This window comes from Leucoraja erinacea, chromosome 20, assembly GCF_028641065.1.
Source record: "Leucoraja erinacea ecotype New England chromosome 20, Leri_hhj_1, whole genome shotgun sequence".
NCBI classification, from domain to species: domain Eukaryota; kingdom Metazoa; phylum Chordata; class Chondrichthyes; order Rajiformes; family Rajidae; genus Leucoraja; species Leucoraja erinaceus.
Window position 1 is genome coordinate 3091657 of NC_073396.1, and position 22313 is coordinate 3113969.

The following is a 22313-nucleotide window of genomic DNA, read 5'->3' on the forward strand; positions in this document are numbered from 1 at the left end:
TTTACATAATAAATAATAGAAGGAAAAACGTTCTGTACAGTTAGTCCCTGGTGAGAAAGGCGTTTACAGTCCGAATTGCCTCTGGGAAGAAACTCCTTCTCAACCTCTCCGTTCTCACTGCATGGCAACGGAGGCGTTTGCCTGACCGTAGCGGCTGGAACAGTCCGTTGCAGGGGTGGAAGAGGTCTCTCATGATTTTGTTTGCTCTGGAGTTGCACCTCCTGTTGTATAGTTCCTGCAGGGGGGTGAGTGAAGTTCCCATAGTGTGTTCGGCCGAACGCACTACTCTCTGCAGAGCCTTCTTGTCCTTGGCAGAGCAATTCCCGAACCAGATGGTAATGTTCCCGGACAAGATGCTTTCCACCGCCAGCATGTGGAGATGGGGGCTCCGCCAGAGCCCAGCCCTTGAATGCCTTGGGGTGGCAGGGGGAGGAAACCCTGTCCCGCTCCGAGTGAGACTCCCACGATCAACTGCCAATTTCCCTACATACCTGTACGTCATTGGAGTGTGGAAACTGAAGATCTCAGAGAAAACCCATGGGGAGAACGTACAAACTCCTTACAGGCAGCACCCTTGTAGTCGGGATCGAACCCGGATCTCCGGCCCGCTGCAAGTGCTGTAAGGCAGCAACTCTACCGCTGCGCCACCGTGCCGCCCTAGTTGTGGTAGGATGGTTCAGTTTACTGATAACAGCCGGGAAGAAACTGCCCCTGAATCTGGAGGTGTGCGTTTTCACACATCTGTACCTTTTGCCCGATGGAAGAGGGGTGAAGAGGGAGTGGCCGATGTGCGATTGTGGTCCTCGATTGTGCTGCTGGCCTTGCCGAGGCAGCGTGAGGTATAAATAGAGCCAATGGAAGGGAGATTGGCCTGTGTGGTGGTCTGGGCTGCGACCACAATTTCCAGCAATTTTTAGGTCTTGGGTGGAGCCGTTCCCAAGTAGTGCAGCATTCGGCCAACTCCAGTGCTGGAACAGTGGTGGTCCTACCGTCTCATCCTGAAGCCCCCCAGAATCCTTATCTGTGGAGAAACGCTGTCTCCACTGGAAAACACAGATGAGTTAGCCGGGAACATCCAGCAGCTGCAGGGACTAATAAATCACAAGCACAAGATGTTCTTGGACTGCAAACTCGATCATGACTCAAGGGGAAAATACACGGATCTAGTGGCATCAGAAGGCGGAGCATCCAACAAAAACAGTGATCTAATTTGTGGACGGCAACATCTAATAAGCCCGCAAAATCCCTACTCGTGTACCAAAACATTGTCCATGTCGTGAGTTGTTGCCCAAAGAGTCGTACCTTTTTCTGGTCGCCGCTGGATTTTCGGCGACTTGCTGCGACTATGACGGGTGCCGGCAGGTCCACGAAAAAAAAATTGCATAAGTGGAACAGGCCCTTTAGTCCGGCACTTTGTGACAAAACAACGTGCTGCCAGAATGGATTTGTGGAGTAATTCAGAGTTATTGTTAGCTAACACTTGTGCAGTTCATACACTGACCATAAATGTAACTGCTACCAGGCATCCTAACACTTAATTGTGGTCAGGTTTTAATTGTTTATTTAAACTTGTTTTACAACACAAGTAAAAGATCCTTTTAACATTCACTCTGTTTACATTCGTGATTATTATAATAATAATACATTTTATTTATGGGCGCCTCTCAAGAGTCTCAAGGGCACCTTACAAAAATTTTAACCGGTAGAGCACGGTAAAAAGCCATCTCGACCCTTCTAGTCCGTGCCGAACAAATGAACATCTCCCCTATACCCATATACCTGCGCTCATGATACCAGTAAAGACAGAATTCCTTACAATAAACACAATACGTTTAAAGGCAACGAATGCCCCAACAGATGAAAAGGGAGGGGGACGTGGGGCTAAGGATAGGCAGACCCCTGAAGAGATCCGGTCTCATGTCATGTCTGTGTTTGAACTGGACTCCCTCAGTGGGTGAGCCTTTCCACGGTGAGGGACTACTTGGGATCATCAGCGGACCCTATCAAGTCCCCCCTTAACCTCTGCGCTCCGAAGAATAAGGGCTAACTTGTCCACTAAGCCTTACAAAATTTTAGCAGCTGCCATGTAAGGGGATGGTAAATAGTAGAGACAGGACTCTGTCCACAAAGTAAAGACAGATATTCAAGTCACAAGCACAACGAACGAGGCAACTAATGCACACTTGCCTGGAAAGGGAGGGGGACATGGGGCTAAGGATAGGCAGGAGGTGAGAGATGGGTCTGAGGCGGGACTGGAAGATTGGGAGGGACCGGGAATTGTGGATCATGGGGGGGGAGGGAGATTTCCAAGGCTGGGAGGGGGGGAGAGAAGGCTTAGGGGTGAAAACTGGGGGGTTGGACTTGGGATGGTGAGGAGTCGGGGGCTGATGTGGGGGCTGGGGCTCGTGCAGGATGGTAGTGGAGGGCTTTGTGAGGTGGGGGGGCCAGATGGTGGAGGACTTTGTAGGTGAGGATCAGGATTTGTAGGTGATCCGGTGGGAGATGGGAAGCCAGTGAAGTTGTTTGAGGACTGGAGTGATGTGATGCCAGGATTTGGTGTGGGTGATGAGTCGGGCGGCTGCGTTCTGGACCAGTTGGAGTCGGTTGATATAGGTGGAGCTGATGCCAAGGAGAACAGAGTTGCAAGGTGCTGGCTGCATTTGGCAGCTTCATGTGAAGATAATAATTCAAATTAGGGTCATCTCTGTCCCTCTGAACCTCACCAGGATCGATGCTTTGGCTGAAGAAGCATGCGTCTTCAAGAGTAGAACACAACATGTTGTACTAACTCAGTGGGTCAGGCAGCATCCCTGGAGGTCATGGGCAGACAACAATTCAGGTCAGGACTGTTCTTCAGACTCTGAATCAGAACTTCAGGCTGAGAGACTGAAGAAGGGCCCAGACCCGAAACACCCAGAGATACCGCTTGGCCCGCTGAGTTACTCCAGCATTTTGTGTTCTATGCAAGATTCTAGCATCTGCAGTTCCTAGCGTCCACAGGTGACCTCAGGAAGTGCTAATCAACCTAAACATTTCGGACTAGTTTGCAAAATTAAACCTGAAGCAGAATCAAAATTGAACGCACCTGCTTTTATGAGAGAATAGTAAAAGAGTGGGGAACATCCGATTCAAGATAACAGACGTCTTCAGGAAGGAACTGCAGATGTAGGTTTAAGGGCCTGTCCCACTGTACGAGCCAATTCAAGCCAATTCTCCCGAGTTTCCCCCGATTCGAACTCGGAGAATTACGGTAATAGCCGCTCGTAGGTACTCGGGGCTCTTGTGCACATTTTTCAACATATTGAAAAATCTTCACGAGCTTACCACGTTTCCCGAATACCTGCCGTTAGCGTTACGAGCCGCTAAGAGACATCCCCGATCTCCGACGTACCCGCTACGTACTTTCTACGTGCTTACCACAAGCATTTTTTTTTTAAAACTCGGGAGAGCTCTTGAATTACCTCGCACAATGAGACAGGCCCTTCATACCAAAGATAAGGCACAAAATGTTGGATTAACACAGTGGGTCAGGCAGCATCTCTGGAGGACATAGAAAGGTGACATTTTCTCCAGAGATGCTGCCTGATCCGCTGAGTTACTACAGTATTTTGTGTCTATCGTGAAATTGTATTTATATAACATACAACACGTTTCTTTAAGCAAAACCCAGTGTTCGGGTTGTCAACTAATTGATGTGTTTAGTTAAAAACTCATTGGAGAGAGAAATCTGTGAAATGCAGGAAACAGCAATTGCTCACGTCTCTTGAATGAATTTAAAACGTTGTCACATACCACATAACAAATCTGAATTGCAGCACATGAGGGCAGGTTACAAAAAGCTTGGCCATTGCATTGGGTAAAAGGAGAGGGGGAGAGCCTTAAGGAGAGTATTCCTCATGTAGAAAGGAACTGCAGATGCTGGTTTGAAACGAAGATAGAAACAAAGTGCTGGAGGGGACAGGCAGCATCTCTGGAGAGAAAGAATGGGTGACGTTTCGGGTCAAGACCCTCCTTCAGACTAGTTAGCGAAAAAGGAAACGAGAGATATAGATGATGATGTAGGGAGATAATGGACAATGAATGAAAGGTAGGCACAAAAGTAACGATGATAAAGTGGGTTTTCTCTGAGACCTTTGGCTAGCTAGAGTGCGGTCCTGACCTCCCATCTATCTTATTGGAGACCGTTGAGCTATCTTTTATCTGGCTTTAATGTTATATCTAGCCTCAACACAATGGGTGTCAATGAGTATAGAAGTTGGGATGTAATGTTAAAATTGTACAAGGCATTGGTGAGGCTAATTCTGGAGTATGGTGTACAATTTTGGTCGCCTAATTATAGGAAGGATGTCAACAAAATAGAGAGAGTACAGAGGAGATTTACTAGAATGTTGCCTGGGTTTCAGCAACTAAGTTACAGAGAAAGGTTGAACAAGTTAGGGCTTTTTCTTTGGAGCGCAGAAGGTTAAGGGGGGACTTGATAGAGGTTTTTAAAATGATGAGAGGGATAGATAGAGTTGACGTGGAAAAGCTTTCCCACTGAGAGTAGGGAAGATTCAAACAAGGGGACATGACTTGAGAATTAAGGGACTGAAGTTTAGGGGTAACATGAGGGGGAACTTCTTTACTCAGAGAGTGGTAGCTGTGTGGAATGAGCTTCCAGTGAAGGTGGTGGAGGCAGGTTCGTTTTTTATCATTTAAAATAAATTGGATAGTTATATGGATGGGATGGGAATGGAGGGTTATGGTCTGAGCGCAGGTATATGGGACTAGGGGAGATTATGTGTTCGGCACGGACTAGAAGGGTCGAGATGGCCTGTTTCCGTGCTGTAATTGTTATATGGTTAAAAGGGTTATGGGTGTCAAGAAGGCAGGAAAATGGATTAGGAGGAAGAGATCAGCTATGATTGAATGGCAGAGTGGACTCGATGGGCCAAATGGCCTAATTCTACTGCTATAACTTGTGACCCCGAATCCTCAGAAGATGTAAATTAGCTAAAAGCGCAGAGAAGATTGATGTTGCTGGGACTGAGCTGCAGGGAGAGGTTGGGCAGGCTAGGACTTTATTCCTTGGGGTGCAGGAGGCTGATGGGTGGTCTTAAAGAGGGGAATAAGTAGAATGAATGCACAGTCTTTCGCCCAGGGTGGGGGTATCAAGAACCAGACGACATGGGTTTATGGTGAGGGGGGAAAGGTTTACTACGAAACTGAGAGGCAACTTTTTCACTCAAATGGTAATGGGCATATGGAACAAGCTGCCAGAGGAGGTAGTTGAGGCAGGTGCTATAACATTTAAAAGACATTTGGATAGGTACATGGATAGAAAAGGTTTTGAAGGATCTCAAAGAGACCAAATCTGGAGTATGGTGTACAATTTTGGTCGCCCAATTATAGGAAGGATGTCAACAAAATAGAGAGAGTACGGAGGAGATTTACTAGAATGTTGCCTGGGTTTCAACAACTAAGTTACAGAGATAGGTTGAATAAGTTAGGTCTTTATTCTCTGGAGCGCAGAAGGTTAAGGGGGGACCTGATAGAGGTCTTTAAAATGATGAGAGGGATAGACAGAGTTGATGTGGACAAGCTTTTCCCTTTGAGAATAGGGAAGATTCAAACAAGAGGACATGACTTCAGAATTAAGGGACAGAAGTTTAGGGGTAATATGAGGGGGAACTTCTTTACGCAGAGAGTGGTAGCGGTGTGGAATGAGCTCCCAGTGGAAGTGGTGGAGGCAGGTTCATTGGTATCATTTAAAAATAAATTGGATAGGCATATGGATGAGAAGGGAATGGAGGGGTATGGTATGAGTGCAGGCAGGTGGGACTAAGGGGAAAAAAAATTTGTTCGGCACGGACTTGTAGGGCCGAGATGGCCTGTTTCCGTGCTGTAATTGTTATATGGTTATATGAGGGATAGCGGCCACATGCAGGTAAATGGGACTAACTGAGATGGGGGGGATCTTGGTCGGCATGGACGAGTTGGGATGAAGGGCCTGTTTCCATGTTGAATGGCAATGCGACTATCTCTTCTACAAGATTCTTGCACTCAGTTAATTAATCATCGTATGTTGGCAATAAATTACATCACCTGGAGACGACTAGAGAAGAGTCCAGTCAACATAATGAAGGCTACTACAGTAATAGACAATAGGTGCAGGAGAAGGCCATTCGGCCATTCGAGCCAGCACCGCCATTCAATGTGATCATGGCTGATCATCCCCAATCAGTACCCCATTCCTGCCTTCCCCCAACACCGCTATCATCAAGAGCCCTATCGAGCTCTCTTGAAAGTATCCAGAGCACCGGCCTCCACCGCCCTCCGAGGTAGAGAATCCCACAGACTCATGTCACACACCGTCATTTCTGCAAAATCTACTCAAGGCGTGTGAAAAACCAGCATCTGCAGTTCCTTCCGACACATTCCTGTTCATTTTGCGATGAATCTGCTTTTAGAAATTAAAGGACGTAGCCAATGCTGGCAAAATAATAATAATGGCCTTTCCCTCACCCATGGAACACAGGACAGTTCAGCACACGACAGGTCCTTCGGCCCACAATGTCCGTGCCGAACATGAAACCAGGCTAAAGTAAACTCTTCTGCCTGCACGATGACTGTGAAACGCCTCATAAAGTCGTAAGAGATGGGAGCAGAATTAGGCCATTCGGCCCATCAAGTATACTCCGCCATTCAATCATGGCTGATCTAACTCTCCCTCCTAGCCCCATTCTCCTGCCTTCGCCCCATAACCTCTGACACCCGTACAATCTATCTATCCCTGCCTTAAACCTGGCAACTATAACCATATAACAATTACAGCATGGAAACAGGCCATCTTGGCCCTTCTAGTCCGTGCCGAACACTTACTCTCACCTAGTCCCATCTACCTGCAATTGCATCTTGCATCTTGACTCAGTGGGCAATTTCTATGCATGATGTATTGTTTTTTTGTGTACGGCAACAATCTTCTGATCTGTATACAAAAAAGATTTAACTGTACCTTGGTACACATGATAATAAAGGAACCATTGAGATCCATATCCCTCCATTCCCTGCATATCCAGTTGTCTATCGAAAATCCTCTTAAACACCACCATCATATGCGGCATCACCTCCGCCCACTGCCAAATTTTAAGCTCACATATATTTCCCTCCAACATTTGTTTAAGAAAGAACTGCAGATGTTGGAAAAATCGAAGGTAGACATAAATGCTGGAGAAACTCAGAGGGTGAGGCAGCATCTATGGAGCAGAGGAATAGGTGACATTGAGTCGAAACGTCACCTATTCCTTCGCTCCATAGATGCTGCCTCACCCGCTGAGTTTCTCCAGCATTTTTGTCTACCTTCCTCCAACATTTGACAGGTTAACAGGAGTAACTTTTAATGCTGTATCCTTTTCACCATCCACAGTCTAATCAGTGCGCTCATTATACACAAATGCTGGGCCTCCAAATATCCAGAACCAAAATTAACTGAAAATGGATCGTGGTGGAAATCAACAAAATCATCAGACTATTTAGAAACGAAATATTCTGGAGGTAACGAGAAATAAATGCAAAACAGCTGATGCAAAATTTAATCATCAACAATCACCGACAAGGGAATAATTTTCCACAATCAGGAATGCCTTTAAAGATTTGATAACGTAAACAAAGGAACAGGCTAGCAAATTTAAAAAAATAAAAAAAAAGCTAATTTCATCCCAAAGGGTCCTGATTCCTGTTCTCCTGAGATGCTGCCTGAACCACTGAGTCACTCCATCATTTTGTGTCCTTTTGTGCAAATTAGCATCTGCAGTTCTGTTCCTTGGTGCTAAATTTCACCCAACCATTTTAAGTCAACACTGCAGGCAAACAACAAGTGGGGCAGAGAAAGTGCAAAATTATCATAGATCGATTATTCTGAACCCATTCTAAATCCACAGCGGTGGACGGGGCCAAGCAAGAGATGAGGAAGTTCCACAAGATGGATTTGAGATTAGGTGGACTCTCTGGTGCAATAGACTTCCATTAGCTCAGAACTGTATGCAAAAAAAAAAAAAATAAATTTGACTGTAGGTGCAGAATTAGGTCAATCGGCCCATCAAGTCCACTCCACCATTTAATCGTGGCTGAGCTATCTTTCCCTTTCAATCCCATTCTCCAGCGTTCTCCCCAAAACCACTGACACCCGTACTAATCAAGAATCTGTCAATCTGTGCCTTTAAAAAAATCCATTGACGGCATCCATAGCCATCTATGGCAATGAATTCCACAGATTCACCAACCTTTAACTAAAGAAATTCATCCTCATCTCCTTTCTGAAGGTAGGTCCTTTTATTCTGAAGCTGCGGACTCTGATCCTTGACTCTCCCACTAGTGGAAACATCCTCCCCACATCTGATCATCCACTGATTGTGGATGGTCAGCCATGATCCCTTTGAATGGTGGTGCTGGCTCGAAGGGCCGAATGGCCTACTCCTGCACCTATTGTCTAACTGAATGAGGGGATTACCCAGACTTGCTGCTCCACAATCCACGCCTATGATAGGAATATTGCTTTGGTTGTGAAGGTCGGTGACTTCAGGAGTAGAGCCCAAAGATTTGGACTAACTCAGTGGCTCGGAGGTCATGGATAGGTGACGTTTCGGGTTGGGACCACTCTTCAGACTCCGAATCAGAAGTTCAGACTCAGAGTGACAGTATTTATCTCAAATGTGGAATCTCAGATAACTATGAAGTTTGATCTCCATCTAGACTGCTTTCTCACATCATAGGAAATTGGATGCTAATTGAAGCAAATATTTCTCTAGGTTTTCTTTGACTATGAACATTAATTGCCTCGTCTGCCATTGTAAATCATCTTACCAGCAGATTCATTACAGATGCATAAAGGTTGGAGGAAATAATGAATCATTAACATTAGTGCCAGTGGGTGGTTTAGGGTTCAGTTTAGTGGTGTCATCTTCAAACTTGCAGATGGAGTTAGAGCTGAACTTGACCCCACAGTCGTGAGTGTAGAGGGAGTATATTAATCCTTGGGATAAAAATATTCAATGGGTATTTTTGCCCACACACTAACAATTACATTTTATTTTAATTTATTCTGATCAGATACTTTTATATTAGTTTAGTTTAGAGATACAGCATGGAAACAGATCCTTCAGCCCACGGAGTTTACGCCGACCATCGATCACCAGTTCGTACTAGTTCTATGTTATCTCACTTTCTCATCCACTCCCTACACACTAGGGGCAATATACAGAGGGGCAATTTACAGAGGGGCAATTTGCTCCCTTATACATCAAAGGAGACAAGGTGGAGAGAGTCAACGACTTTAAGTTCCTGGGAATAAACATCTCCCAGGACCTCAAATGGCAAATGAACACCATCACTCTCGTGAAGATGTCTCATCAGCGGCTGTATTTCCTGAGGTCTCTACGGAGAGCTAACGTCTCACAGCCGCTGCTGCTGTCCTTCTATCGATGCGCCGTGGAAAGTATCCTCACCTATGGAATCCTGGTGTGGTTTGCCAGCTGTACTGTGGCTGAGAGGAGGGCGCTGCAGGGAATTATAAAAACTGCGCAGCGCATTACAAACGCTAACCTGCCCTCCTTGGATGACATATACAAGGCCCGATGCTTGCGCAGGGCCATAAATATCAAGAAGGACACATCCCACCCTGCCAACCACCTTTTTACTCTGCTACCCTCCGGGAGGCGATTCAGGTCTCTCTGCAGGCTCGCACTGGTAGACTAAAAAATAGTTTCTACCATTGTGCGATAAAAGAGCTTAACTCCAATAGTGAATACTGGGAAGCAAGAAGTAACTTAGAGAAATACCGCTAAATTATTTTAAACTCTTTTAAATATGTATTTATATTTTACTATTAACTGTACATATGTGCATTGGTGTTGTGTTGTATTAACGGAGGAGAAGTAAATGGAATTTCGTTGCTCAGTTTTGTGCAATGACAATAAACATACTCTATTCTAAATGAGAAAATCATTTTTCACACAGATAGTGGTGAATCTGTGGAATTCTCGGCTACAGAAGTTAGTTGAGGCCAGTTCATTGGCTATATTTTAGAGGGAGTTAGATGTGGCCCTTGTGGCTAAAGGGATCAGGGGATATGGAGAGAAGTCAGGTATGGGATACTGAGTTGGATGATCAGCCATGATCATATTGAATGGCGGTGCAGGCTCGAAGGGCCAAATGGCCTACTCCTGCACCTATTTTCTATGTTTCTATGTAACCTACAACCTTGCACGTCTTTGGGATGTGGGAGGAAACCAGGGCAGCAAGAGGTCACCATGCGGTCACAGGGAAAGCATGCAAACTCCACACAGACAGCACCCGAGGTCAGGATCGAACCTGGGTCTCTGGCGCTGCGAGGCAGCAACTCTACCCGCTGTGCTACTGTGCTCTCTGATCAACGATCAATATTTACATTAACTCTTCTGCCTAAATGAAAATTCATTCTTTGTGTGTCCAATTTATATGCTAGCATCAGATATATTTCACCAGTAACGAAAAAGCCGATGAAGCCATAAATGATGAAGGGCATAAAAAAAAGTCAGAATGTTTCTGTCAGCAGAAATTATAATTAAACAGATAGGACATCAAAAGACACAAGGTGTACCATGACTGCAAGGCAGAGAGCAAAGTCAGCAGCTTCATCTCAAACATCCACAACATCATCATATAATCATTGAGATTAGAAATGCTGTTAGGAACCTGCATGATACGTGCATTTATATAGACATTCATGACAGGAGTGGCAGCTGGACACACAAACCAGGATGATTGGTGTCCCAAAACACTCCAATCTGGTTTCTCAAGACAGGTGGATGTTTTTAATGGCGATTTTTTTTTCAGTTACTGTAAATTTACCTGGTGCCACATCATGAGCAGTGTGTATGATAAACAACATTAGGAGACACGGATTTTGAATTGCCCTTTAACCGAACACTGACATTTACGAGAAGCGTAAGAACAAGGAACTGCAGGTAACTCAGCAGGTCAGGCAGCATTTCTAGAGAAGGTGACGCTTCGGTATAGGTGAGCTTTGGGTAGGACCCTTCTCCAGTCTGAAGAAGGTGCAGACACAAAATGGTGTATCTGTTCTGGCATTAGAGGGGAAGGTTGCCCTGTAGAACTCATTGCAGTATCTTAAAATAAAATATATTGAGAGGACTAATATGCAGCTAGTATGCCATCCTATATCAGATTAATTTCTCACCCAATCTGGGTTCACATTTAAGTCAAGGCTATTAACTTCTTTGCTTCAAAAATAAGGTAACAGCAGGTAATGCAGCATCTCTTTTTTTAGTTTAGTTTACAGATACAGGCCCTTCGGCCCACCGGGTCCGCGCCAACCAGCAATCTGAGCGCATTAACACTATCCTGCCCCCACTAGGGACAATCTTTACATTTACCAAACCAATTAACCTATAAACCTGTACGACTTTAGAGTGTGGGAGGAAACCGAAGATCTCGGAGAAAGTCCACGCAGGTCACGAGCCCAAGGCCGTCTTAACACGTGGGCACGCTGGGCAGTTGCCCGGGGCCCACCACGAGCCTAGGGGACCCATGCTGATCTATGTATGTTGTGACATGCTGTCAATAAATAAATACTGAATTGCAAGAACGGATTCATCAACTGAATGAGTTTGCCATCCATGTGCCTTGTGCTGGACACCGCCTAAACTTAACATAGAAACATAGAAAATAGGCGTAGGAGAAGGCCATTCGGCCATTCGAGCCAGCACCGCCATTCATTGTGATCATGGCTGATCGTCCCCAACTTGGTGGGTGTAAAAGTGGCAGAGTGTTGTCTACAGACTCTAAAATCCTTTGACTTGGCTCAGTGTCCGTATTCGTTTTTCTCTGATTCTACACATCGATGGAATGTTCCGGCATCATCTTTAGGAAATAAATGTTGTGGCCAAGCGTCTCAGTCTGACACGAGATGGCCGTCACATTTTGATGCCGTTCGTGCTCTGTACGGGGGTTTGGAGAAAATTAAACATGCACTGGATTCTGTATCAGCTGACACTGAACAGGAAGTGAACACAAGGGGAGAGGCAGGAGGACTGAGCGAAAAAACGGAGAACCTGGAACGATCTTCCTCACAATTCTTTGGAATGACATCCTTGAAAGAGTGAACTAAACAAGCAAGGTACAGCAGTCAAGAGGATGTGAACATACTTGTTGCCATGAATCTTCTTGAGTCTCTGAAAACCTACCTTCAGGAAATTAGAGACAAATTTAGTGAATACGAATTGAAAGCCGGGAGTAGGTGTCCAGATTCAGATTATAGCGATGTGAAGAAACGGGAACGAAAGCTAAGTGTGCGTCTTACTAGATATGACGGATCAGAAGAGGAGGATCAAAATAATTTCGGGCAACTTGAAATCTAATCTCATTAGTTTCCTAACGTTTAAATTGCACTCAGTGTTCACGTGTATGATGGTGACTAACTGTGCAGGACAACGTTCATTTTCAAGACTGAAACTTATAGAAAATCAGCTTGGCAGCACAATGGGGCAGCAGCGTTTGAACTGGCTTTAATTTTATCGACCATTTACATTTTTATTCCAGCGAGTGGTTGTGTAGGTAGGGGCCCCAGTGCACTGCTTTGCCCAGGGGCCTATTATGCTGATAAGACGGCCCTGCACGAGGCGAACGTGCAAACTCCGTACAGACAGCACCCGTAGTCAGGATCGAACCCGGGTCTCTGGCGCTGCATTTGCTGTCAGGCGGCAACTCTACCGCTGTGCCACCGTGACCGTTCTCTCTGGAGAACATGGACAGGAGACTTCAGGTTGAGACCCCCTTCTTTAAGCATCATTAGCAGCTCGTTCCACATACCCAGCACTCTCTGAGTGGAAACGTTGCCCCTCAGTTTCCTATTCAGACCGAAGATCGAAACATCGCCTCTCCACCTTCTCCAGAGATGCTACCTGACCCGGAGAAACTCCAGCATTTTGTGTTTTTTTAATACTGACATTTTCAGATTCCATATATTAATATTTACAACTTTTATCACAATGAGCAAATCAATCTCGTTGCAAAATTGATACAACCGACAGTGCGCAATTAAATTTGCCAACTTGAATTCAGCATCAGGTGAAAAAAATATTTATTTTGCATCAGATGGACAGACCGACCCAGTGTGGCAATGGACCATTACGTCCGCACCTTCACACTAGATCCTAGCAACACAGAACTAAAGTGGCAGCAGATTGCAAAGATAAACATTTTAGGCTACTCGAAGATCTGATAACAGGGATCCTGTATTTATTTTCCTTTGTGAACAAGTTTGACCAATTAGTTCTGTTGACATCATAGAACGAGGCAAAGAAGAGAAATCCATTCCAACCGCCGCACCCATACCAACTCTTCCAAAGAACAGCCCTACGGCACTCACCCCTCTGTTCAAGGGACTGAACATATTTATCTTGCAATGTTTATCCTACTCCCCTTTAAAACTGATCGCTCACTCTGCTCTCTTTGAAACAATTCATCCCAGACCACAAAACACTGACATAACACAGCTAAAGGAATTGCGGGATATAGGGAGAAAGCAGGAACGGGGTACTGATTTTGGATGATCAACCATGATCATATTGAATGACCTACTCCTGTGCCTATTTTCCTATGTTTCTAGTAGGTGAATCAAGGACCACAGGACACAGGTTTAAGGTGAAGGGGAAAAGATTTAATAGGAATCTGAGGGGTAAGATAGTCCAAACCCGTCCTATCCATGCACCTATCTAACTGTTTCTTAAACTTTGGGATAGTCCCAGCCTCAACTACCTCCTCTGGTAGCTTGTTCCTTACACCCGCATTTTCACACAAAGGGTGGTGGGTGTATGGAACAAGCTACCAGAGGAGGTAGTTGAGGCTGGGACTATCCCAAAGTTTAAGAAACAGTTAGATAGGTGCATGGATAGGACAGGTTTGGTGGGATTTGGACCAAAGGTGGGCAGGTGGGACAATGTGGCCAGTGTGGACAAGTTGGGCCGAAGGGCTTGTCATACAGCATTGAAACAGGCCCTTTGGCCCAACTCGTCCATGCCGACCAAGATGACCTATCTAAGCTTTGCCCGCGTTTGGCCCATATCCGACTAATCCTTGTACATGTCCAAATGTCTTTTAAATGTTATATTACCTGCCTCAACTCCCTCCTCAGCCAGCTCCTTACCAAAAGTAAAACACAAAGTGCCAAAATGGGATCGACATAGGCCGAAGCATTACCTCTTCAAATAGACACAGAGAAAAGAGCAGGGACTTGAACACGGCCAAGCTGAGAACTATCAAAAAACCTTAAAACCTATCAAAAAGAGTCACAGGGATGCATGGTTGATGGATCGTGTAAGAGGGAACTGCTGATGCTGGTTTACACTGAAGATAGACATAAAATGCTCAAGAAAAGGAATAGGTCAAGATTCTGGTCGAGGCCTTTCTTCAGCAGTCTGAAGAAGGGTCTCGACCCGAAATATCACCCATTCCTTTTTTCCATAGTTGCTGCCTGACCCGCTGAGTTACTCCAGCACTTTGTGTCTATATTTGGTTCATGGATAGGAAAGATTTGGAGTTCCTACTTACAAAATTGTTAAGGGGTTGGACAGGCTAGATGCAGGAAGATTGTTCCCGATGTTGGGGAAGTCCAGGACAAGGGATCACAACTTAAGGATAAGGGGGAAATCCTGTAAAACCGAGATGAGAAGAACTTTTTCACACAGAGAGTGGTGAATCTCTGGAACTCTCTGCCACAGAGGGTAGTTGAGGCCAGTTCATTGGCTATATTTAAGAGGGAGTTAGATGTGGCCCTTGTGGCTAAGGGGATCAGGGGGTATGGAGAGAAGGCAGGTACGGGATACGGAGTTGGATGATCAGCCATGATCATATTGAATGGCGGTGCAGGCTCGAAGGGCCGAATGGCCTACTCCTGCACCTAATTTCTATGTTTCTATGTTTTCCTACACAGGAAGGAACTACAGATGCTGGTTTAAACCAAAGAGAGACACACAAAAGGTTGGAGTAACTCAGCAGGACATCAGCATCTCTGGAGAGAAGGAAAGGGTGACGTTTCGGGTCGAGACCCTTCTTCAGACTAAAAGTCACGGGAAAGGGAAACGAGAGATATAGACGATGATGTAGAGAGATAAAGAACAATGAATGAAAGATATGCAAAAAATGTAACAATGATAAAGGAAACAGGCCATTGATAGCCGTTTGTTGGGTGAAAACAAGAAGCCGGTGTGACTTGGATGGGAGAGGGATAGAGAGAGAAGGAATGCTAGGGTTACTGACGTGTATGAACTTTGTGGAGATAAATACAACCAACGCACACACGTCAAACCTTAATTAGTCATTAGTTTCAACCAGGTGGGCTCTGGTCCTGTTAATAACGAGTTAGGTGCTGGACAAGTTCAAAGTCAAGTTTATTGTCATAAGCACAAGTGCGCTGAGCTAGTTACCAGGAAAACCTTGCTTGCTGCAGACAGCTAGACACAAACACACAAAAACAAATCACACGTCAATTATACAAAATATACTTCAAATTCTAAAAGATTATACAAAAAAAAGACATCAAGTTTAAAAATATTCTTAGAAAATAAAGCAAATCCATGGCAGTGCAAGAGATGAGACGGTGTTCTGTTGTCAAGTTACAACTGGGTTTGTGCAGATTGGTGCAAGAACAGGATCATTGTCAGAAAGTAGCTGATTCTGAAGCTGGTGTTGTGGGACTTCAGGTTTCTGTACCTCCTGCCCGACAGTAGCAGTGAGAGGACGGTTCGGTCCAGATGGAGGGGATCTTTGATGGTAGATGCCTCCTCCTTGAGCCAGTGTCTGGTGCAGATGCTTTCGATGGTGTGGAGGGCTGTGCCCATGATGGAGTGGGCTGAGTGCACCACTCTCTGCAGCCTTGTGCGTTGAAGTTGCCGCACTAGGCCATGTTGCAAACGATGCAGAGCATCTGTAGACGTTTATTAGAGTATTCAACAATAAATGGTTCCATTTGTAACTAACCTCTTTAAACTTTTAAGAAAGTTAGGCGCTAAAGTTTCTTCATCATGATTACATCGATATGCTTGGCCCAGGTCAGCCGGGATGTTAACACCAAGGAGCCTGAAGCTGCTAACTCTGTCCTCCATTCACCCACCAATGAAAACTGCCATTTGGTTTCCTAACATCACTTTTTGAAGTTAACAATTAGTTCCTTCGTTTTATTGACATTGAGGAGAGATTCTTGAGGCAACGCTCACTATCTCTCTCCGGTACGCTCACTCATTGCTTCCAATGATAGACGTTGAGAGAGGCTGGAGTTTGGTGTTGTGCCATTTGATTACTTGGAAGAAGCCTGGCGATCACGGCTTTCAGGCTCCTGTACCGTCTTCCCAAAGGCAATAGCGAGACGCGAGGGGGTCCTTGATGGTGCTGGACACCCTTTCGAGGCTGCGCCTCCTATAGATCCCTTCAACGGTCAGTTGTCCACCACTCTCTGCAGCCTCCTTCGTACCTGGGCATTCGAGTTATCGAACCAAGGCCATGATGCAACCGGTCAACAAGCTAATCAAGTCAAGTCAATTCAAATATATTCGTTACGTACACATATGAGATGTGCAGTAAAATGAAAAGTGGCAATGCTCGCGAATTGTGCAAAAAAAACAAACAAACTACAAACAGACTATAATCATCAGCCGGACCGAGAGAGTGGCAGGAAAGGAAATCCTGTAAACTCGATCAGAAATCCACAGCAACTTGTTACTAAAGGCACAAGCAGTTTGTGTAACACACTGGTTTACTGAATCAAAGCAAGCAACGTTGATGAGTTGTACCTTTGGCACCATCTTCTGGCAAACTGAAGAAAATGTCAAAAAGCAACCATGCCGGAACGAGAAACCAACAAGCTATCCAAGTGTAGACACAAAATGCTGGAGTAACTCAATGGGTGAAGCATGACTCTCACCCGCTGAGTTACTCCAGCATTTTGTGTCTACCTTCGATTTTACCAGCATCTGCAGTTCTTCCATGCACAAGCTGTTCCACCATTCACTGCACCTCAGTACATACGACCATAAACTAAACTCAAAACTCTCTAAAATCATGGCTGATCTATCTTATCCTCTCAACCCCATTCTCCTGAATTCTCCCCATAACTTTTGATGCTCTTATTAATCAAGAACATATTAATCTCCACTTTAAAAATACCCAATGAGTTGGCCTCCTAAGTGGTCTGTGGCAATGAATTTCGCAGATTCACCACCCTCTGGCTAAAAAAAAAAAAAACAAACTCCTCCTCATCTCCTTTCTAAAGGTAAATCCTTTCATTCTGAGGCCTTGTGCCCTCTGGTTTTAGACTCTCCCACTAGTGGAAACCTCCTCCCCACATCCACTCTATCCAGGTGTAATCACATGCAGACACACTGAGGTGCAGGGACAATGAAGGTCTTGTTTGTAGCAGCATCACAATCACAGACTTAGCCAAACACACAGAGAACTTAAATTACACATAAGCTCTACAAGAAAATGAAAGGAAAGATGATGGTGCAAGAAAAAGTCTGTGTAAAACAAAAACCATTAGCGCAAGGCACGACCTCCGGCTCTACGACCACGTTTTAACCCGGATGCTCTCACCGTATCCCTTCATTATCACCTCTTCCACAGCCAACAATGGACCATTGTGGGCTCCAACTTTCCTGGGTGATTGGGTGCCGGCTCTGATTTGTTCTGTACCTTTTCATACTTCTAGTTTCCCCTCTCTCTTGACTCTCAGTCTGAAGAAGGGTCTCGACCCAAAACGTCATCTATTCTTTTCTCCAGAAATTCTGCCTGACCCATATAGAACCTGGCTCGGACAAAACTCTCATTATTAATAACCCATTATCTGTTATTTGCACTTTATCAGTTTATTTATTCATGTGTGTATATATTTATATTATGGTATATGGACACACTTATCTGTCTTGTAGTAAATGCCTACTATGTTCTGTGTGCTAAAGGAAAGCAAGAATTTCATTGTCCTATACAGGGACACATGACAATAAACACACTTGAACTTGAACTTGAGTTATTCCAGCATTTTGTGTCTATCTTCCGTGCAAACCAGAATCTGCAGTTCCCTCCCACACATTTCAACAACCTGATAGATGTAGGAAAGAAGCTGTTCTCGGGCCTGATGATGTGCGACTTCAGGCTTCTATACCAGATGGTAGATGATAGATGCTGCCTTATTGAGACAGCGTCTCATGTGGAAGCTTTCAGAGGGCCATGCCCGTGGCGGATCTGGCCGACGTGATATTTTCGATTTACGATGGGTTTATCATAATGTAACCACATCGTAGGGCGAGGAGCAGCTGTATAGTCTTTCCGCTGACTGGTTAGTACGCAACAAAAAGCCTTTCGCTGTACCTCGGTACACGCGACAATAAACTGAAATATAATTTTTTAACAGCTTTGAAGCTAAAGGATACAAGATGGCGAATATAGTCACAAAATGTTGGAGTAACTCAGTGGGACAGGCAGCTTCTCTGGAGAGAAGGAATGAGTGACGTTTCGGGTTGAGCAGGTACAAGTTGACACCGGAAATGTGTCGATTCTTGTGTACTGCCTCAGCGATATCTATTCTTCTTACACACTCTTGTACTTAAGTAAGATTTTACGTGTGTACAGAAAGATTTTTCCTGAATTGTATGCAATTCATTGTATGAATTTCACTGTACCATGTGGCAGTCTGAAGAAGGGTCTCGACCTGAAACGTCACCCATTCATTCCCTCCAGAGATGCTGCTTGTGCTGCTGAGTTTCTTCCAGCATTTTGTGCCTCTCTCTTAGGCGACACAAATGGCTGGTTCCATCTCACCCAGGGTCAGGCAGAACACTGCAGGGTGGAAGGAAGAAGAGTCCCGACCCGAAACATAAGCTGTCTGTTCTCTCCACAGATGCTGCCTGACCCACTGAGTTCCTCCAGTACTTTGTGTTTTGCTCACACTCACAGTTCCTGTCCCTAAGACACATAAAGTGCTGGAGTAACATAGAAACATAGAAATTAGGTGTAGGAGTAGGCCATTCGGCCCTTCGAGCCTGCACCGCCATTCAATATGATCATGGCTGATCATCCAACTCAGTATCCCGTAACTGCCTTCTCTCCATACCCCCTGATCCCCTTAGCCACAAGGGCCACATCTAACTCCCTCTTAAATATAGCCAATGAACTGGCCTCAACTACCCTCTGTGGCAGAGAGTTCCAGAGATTCACCACTCTCTGCGTGGAAAAAAAAGTTCTTCTCATCTCGGTTTTAAAGGATTTCCCCTTTATCCTTAAGCTGTGACCCCTTGTCCTGGACTTCCCTAACATCGGGAACAATCTTCCTGCATCTAGCCTGTCCAACCCCTTAAGAATTTTGTAAGTTTCTATAAGATCCCCTCTCAATCTTCTAAATTCTAGAGAGTATAAACCAAGTCTATCCAGTCTTTCTTCATAAGACAGTCCTGACATCCCAGGAATCAGTCTGGTGAACCGTCTCTGCACTCCCTCTATGGCAATAATGTCCTTCCTCAGATTTGGAGACCAAAACTGTACGCAATACTCCAGGTGTGGTCTCACCAAGACCCTGTACAACTGCAGTAGAACCTCTCTGCTCCTATACTCAAATCCTTTTGCAATGAAAGCTAACATACCATTCGCTTTCTTTACTGCCTGCTGCACCTGCATGCCTACCTTCAATGACTGGTGTACCATGACACCCAGGTCTCGCTGCATCTCCCCCTTTCCCAATCGGCCACCATTTAGATAATAGTCTGCTTTCCTGTTTTTGCCACCAAAATGAATAACCTCACATTTATCCACATTATACTGCATCTGCCAAACATTTGCCCACTCACCCAGCCTATCCAAGTCACCCTGCAGTCTCCTAGCATCCTCCTCACAGCTAACACTGCCCCCCAGCTTAGTGTCATCCGCAAACTTGGAAATATTGCCTTCAATTCCCTCATCCAGATCATTAATATATATTGTAAATAGCTGGGGTCCCAGTACTGAGCCTTGGGGTACCCCACTAGTCACTGCCTGCCATTGTGAAAAGGACCCGTTTACTCCTACTCTTTGCTTCCTGTTTGCCAGCCAGTTCTCTATCCACATCAATACTGAACCCCCAATGCCTTGTGCTTTAAGTTTGTATACTAATTTCTTATGTGGAACCTTGTCGAAAGCCTTCTGGAAGTCCAGATACACCACATCCACTGGTTCTCCCCTATCCACGCTACTAGTTACATCCTCGAAAACATCCTGGAATAGCGGGTCAGGCAGCATCTCTGGAGAAAATGGATGGGTGATGTTTCAGGTTGAGGCCGGTCTTCTGAAGAGGGGTCTCTTTCCTCTAGAGATGCTGCCTGACCCGCTGAGTTATTCCAGGACTTTGTGTATCTTTGTCATAAACAAGCATCTACAGTTCTTTGTTTCTATGTACATATTGATCCTGTCCCTGTGTACACTACACTCTGCCATAGACTTTGCTGCAAGTTTCAAAACTCGGTGAGTGAATGCTTACAATGATCACTTCCGAGTCAATAAAGTTTTAAATTTCAGATTAATCTGAACACGAAACGGGAATGAGACAGATTACACAAACTCCCCAGGTATACAGAAGCCCTGCACAGAACATGTTCTCCAGAGATGTTGCCTGGCCCGCTCCATTACTCCGGCACTTTGCCTCTTTTCTTTTCACAGAATCCCCGACGTTACAGAACACTTTAAAGACCCTTTGTGAAGTACGAAATAAATGCTCGCTCTTTAGCTTCCAGAGCTCCGTGAAATAAACAGCACGTGTTTCTATTAATGGTAAATGCAAGCCAGATAGCTGATCAGCAGCGATTCTGTTTAGTTTCTTGTCACTTGCCTGTGATCTTGTCCTTTTCTTTCTCTTCTGCCGGGTCGTATCAGGCTTCTCAGGTGCTGGCTGCGGGTCGTCAGTGGACAGTTTCACCTTGCGGGTTGCAAGTTTACTTTTCTTCTCTTTGGTCATCTTGTGGAATAACGAATGGATACGACTGGTGTTTGTTTGAAAGTTTCTTTTAAGTAAACCAGCCCGAGAGAGAGAGAGATATATAGTCAGTTAATTAGTTAGTTATTGACTGTACACAGAAGTTAAAGGGCTGCATCTGATGTTTGGACTACTTGTTACCAAAGATCCTATAGCTCGCTAGACAGGATCTTTGCTTGTTACTGCAGCAAGCTGCCTCTCCACGTGGGACACATGAGTCCACCAGCCCAGCCTCCTTGCCCCGACCTGATCCGCAGGCAAACTTTCATTGGGTCGCCTCCCTGCCTGTCCGTCCCCGGACCTTTGGCTACAAGTTTACGGCACCACGTTGGGTTGGAGTCTGGAGTCAGGAGGCAAGGAGTGTGGAATTATGCGAGGGCCAATATATAAATATTGGGATGTGCAGGAAGAGACTGCAGATGCTGGTTGAAAGCAAAAATGCTGGAGAATGTGAGATTAGGGAAGGGATCTTCACTGAGTGTGGGATTTGTTTAAGAAGGAACTGCAGATGTTGGAAAATCTAAAGTGCTGGAGAAACTCAGCGGGTGCAGCAGCATCTATGGAGCGAAGGAAATAGGCAACGTTTCAGAAAGTTCAGTCTGAAGAAGGGTTTCGGGACGAAACGTCGCCTATTTCCTTCGCTCCATAGATGCTGCTGCACCCGCTGAGTTTCTCCAGCACTTTTGTCCACCTGAGTGCGGGATTGTGGAAGGTTTGGAAGGGAATTTCACAGCGTGTGTGTGTGATTATGGAAGGGAATAGACTCGATGGGCCGAATGGCCTAATACTTACTCCTAGAATTTGTGAATGTGGGATTATGGAAGGCGGGTTTCACTGAGTGAAGGTTATGACAAACACTAAGGGAGTATCTTTGGTTTTATGGAAGATATTTGCAATGGAGGTGAAGGGAGAGAGTTGATGTACCTTGGCTGCCAGCAACACATCCGGTCCGGTAGGGCGCCGGTCACATGCCATGGGGGGGGACTCGGCGCTGCCCCCGTCACGTGGTGATGCTGGCGGTCACGGCGCTGCCCCCGTCACGTGGTGCGGGCGGCGTTCACCAAAGATCTTATAGCGTTCATGGTACCCCTGTCACGTGGTGGTGCTGGAAGTCACGGCGCTACCCCCGTCACGTGGTGGTGCTGGAAGTCACGGCGCTGCCCCCGTCACGTGGTGCTACTGGCGGTCACGGCCAAAGATCCTATAGCAGAGCTCCGCGGCGTTCACGGCGCTACCCCCGTCACGTGGTGGTGCTGGTAGTCACGGCGCTGCCCCCGTCACGTGGTGG

At 45.5% G+C, this 22313-nt stretch overlaps 1 protein-coding gene across 1 annotated transcript in view; it reads right to left on the minus strand.

Moving 5' to 3' along the window:
- LOC129706645 (uncharacterized protein C7orf50 homolog) overlaps positions 1 to 22073 on the minus strand; it is a 196586-nt gene extending 174513 nt beyond the window's left edge. Inside the window, exons 1-2 of the mRNA XM_055651026.1 lie at positions 21950 to 22073; positions 20882 to 21053 (exon numbers count right to left, since the gene is read on the minus strand). Of these exons, the coding sequence (XP_055507001.1) occupies positions 20882 to 21053; positions 21950 to 21969 (192 nt within the window). The 5' untranslated portion in view covers positions 21970 to 22073. The remainder of the gene's footprint in view (positions 1 to 20881; positions 21054 to 21949) is intronic.
- Positions 22074 to 22313: the final 240 nt, after the last annotated feature.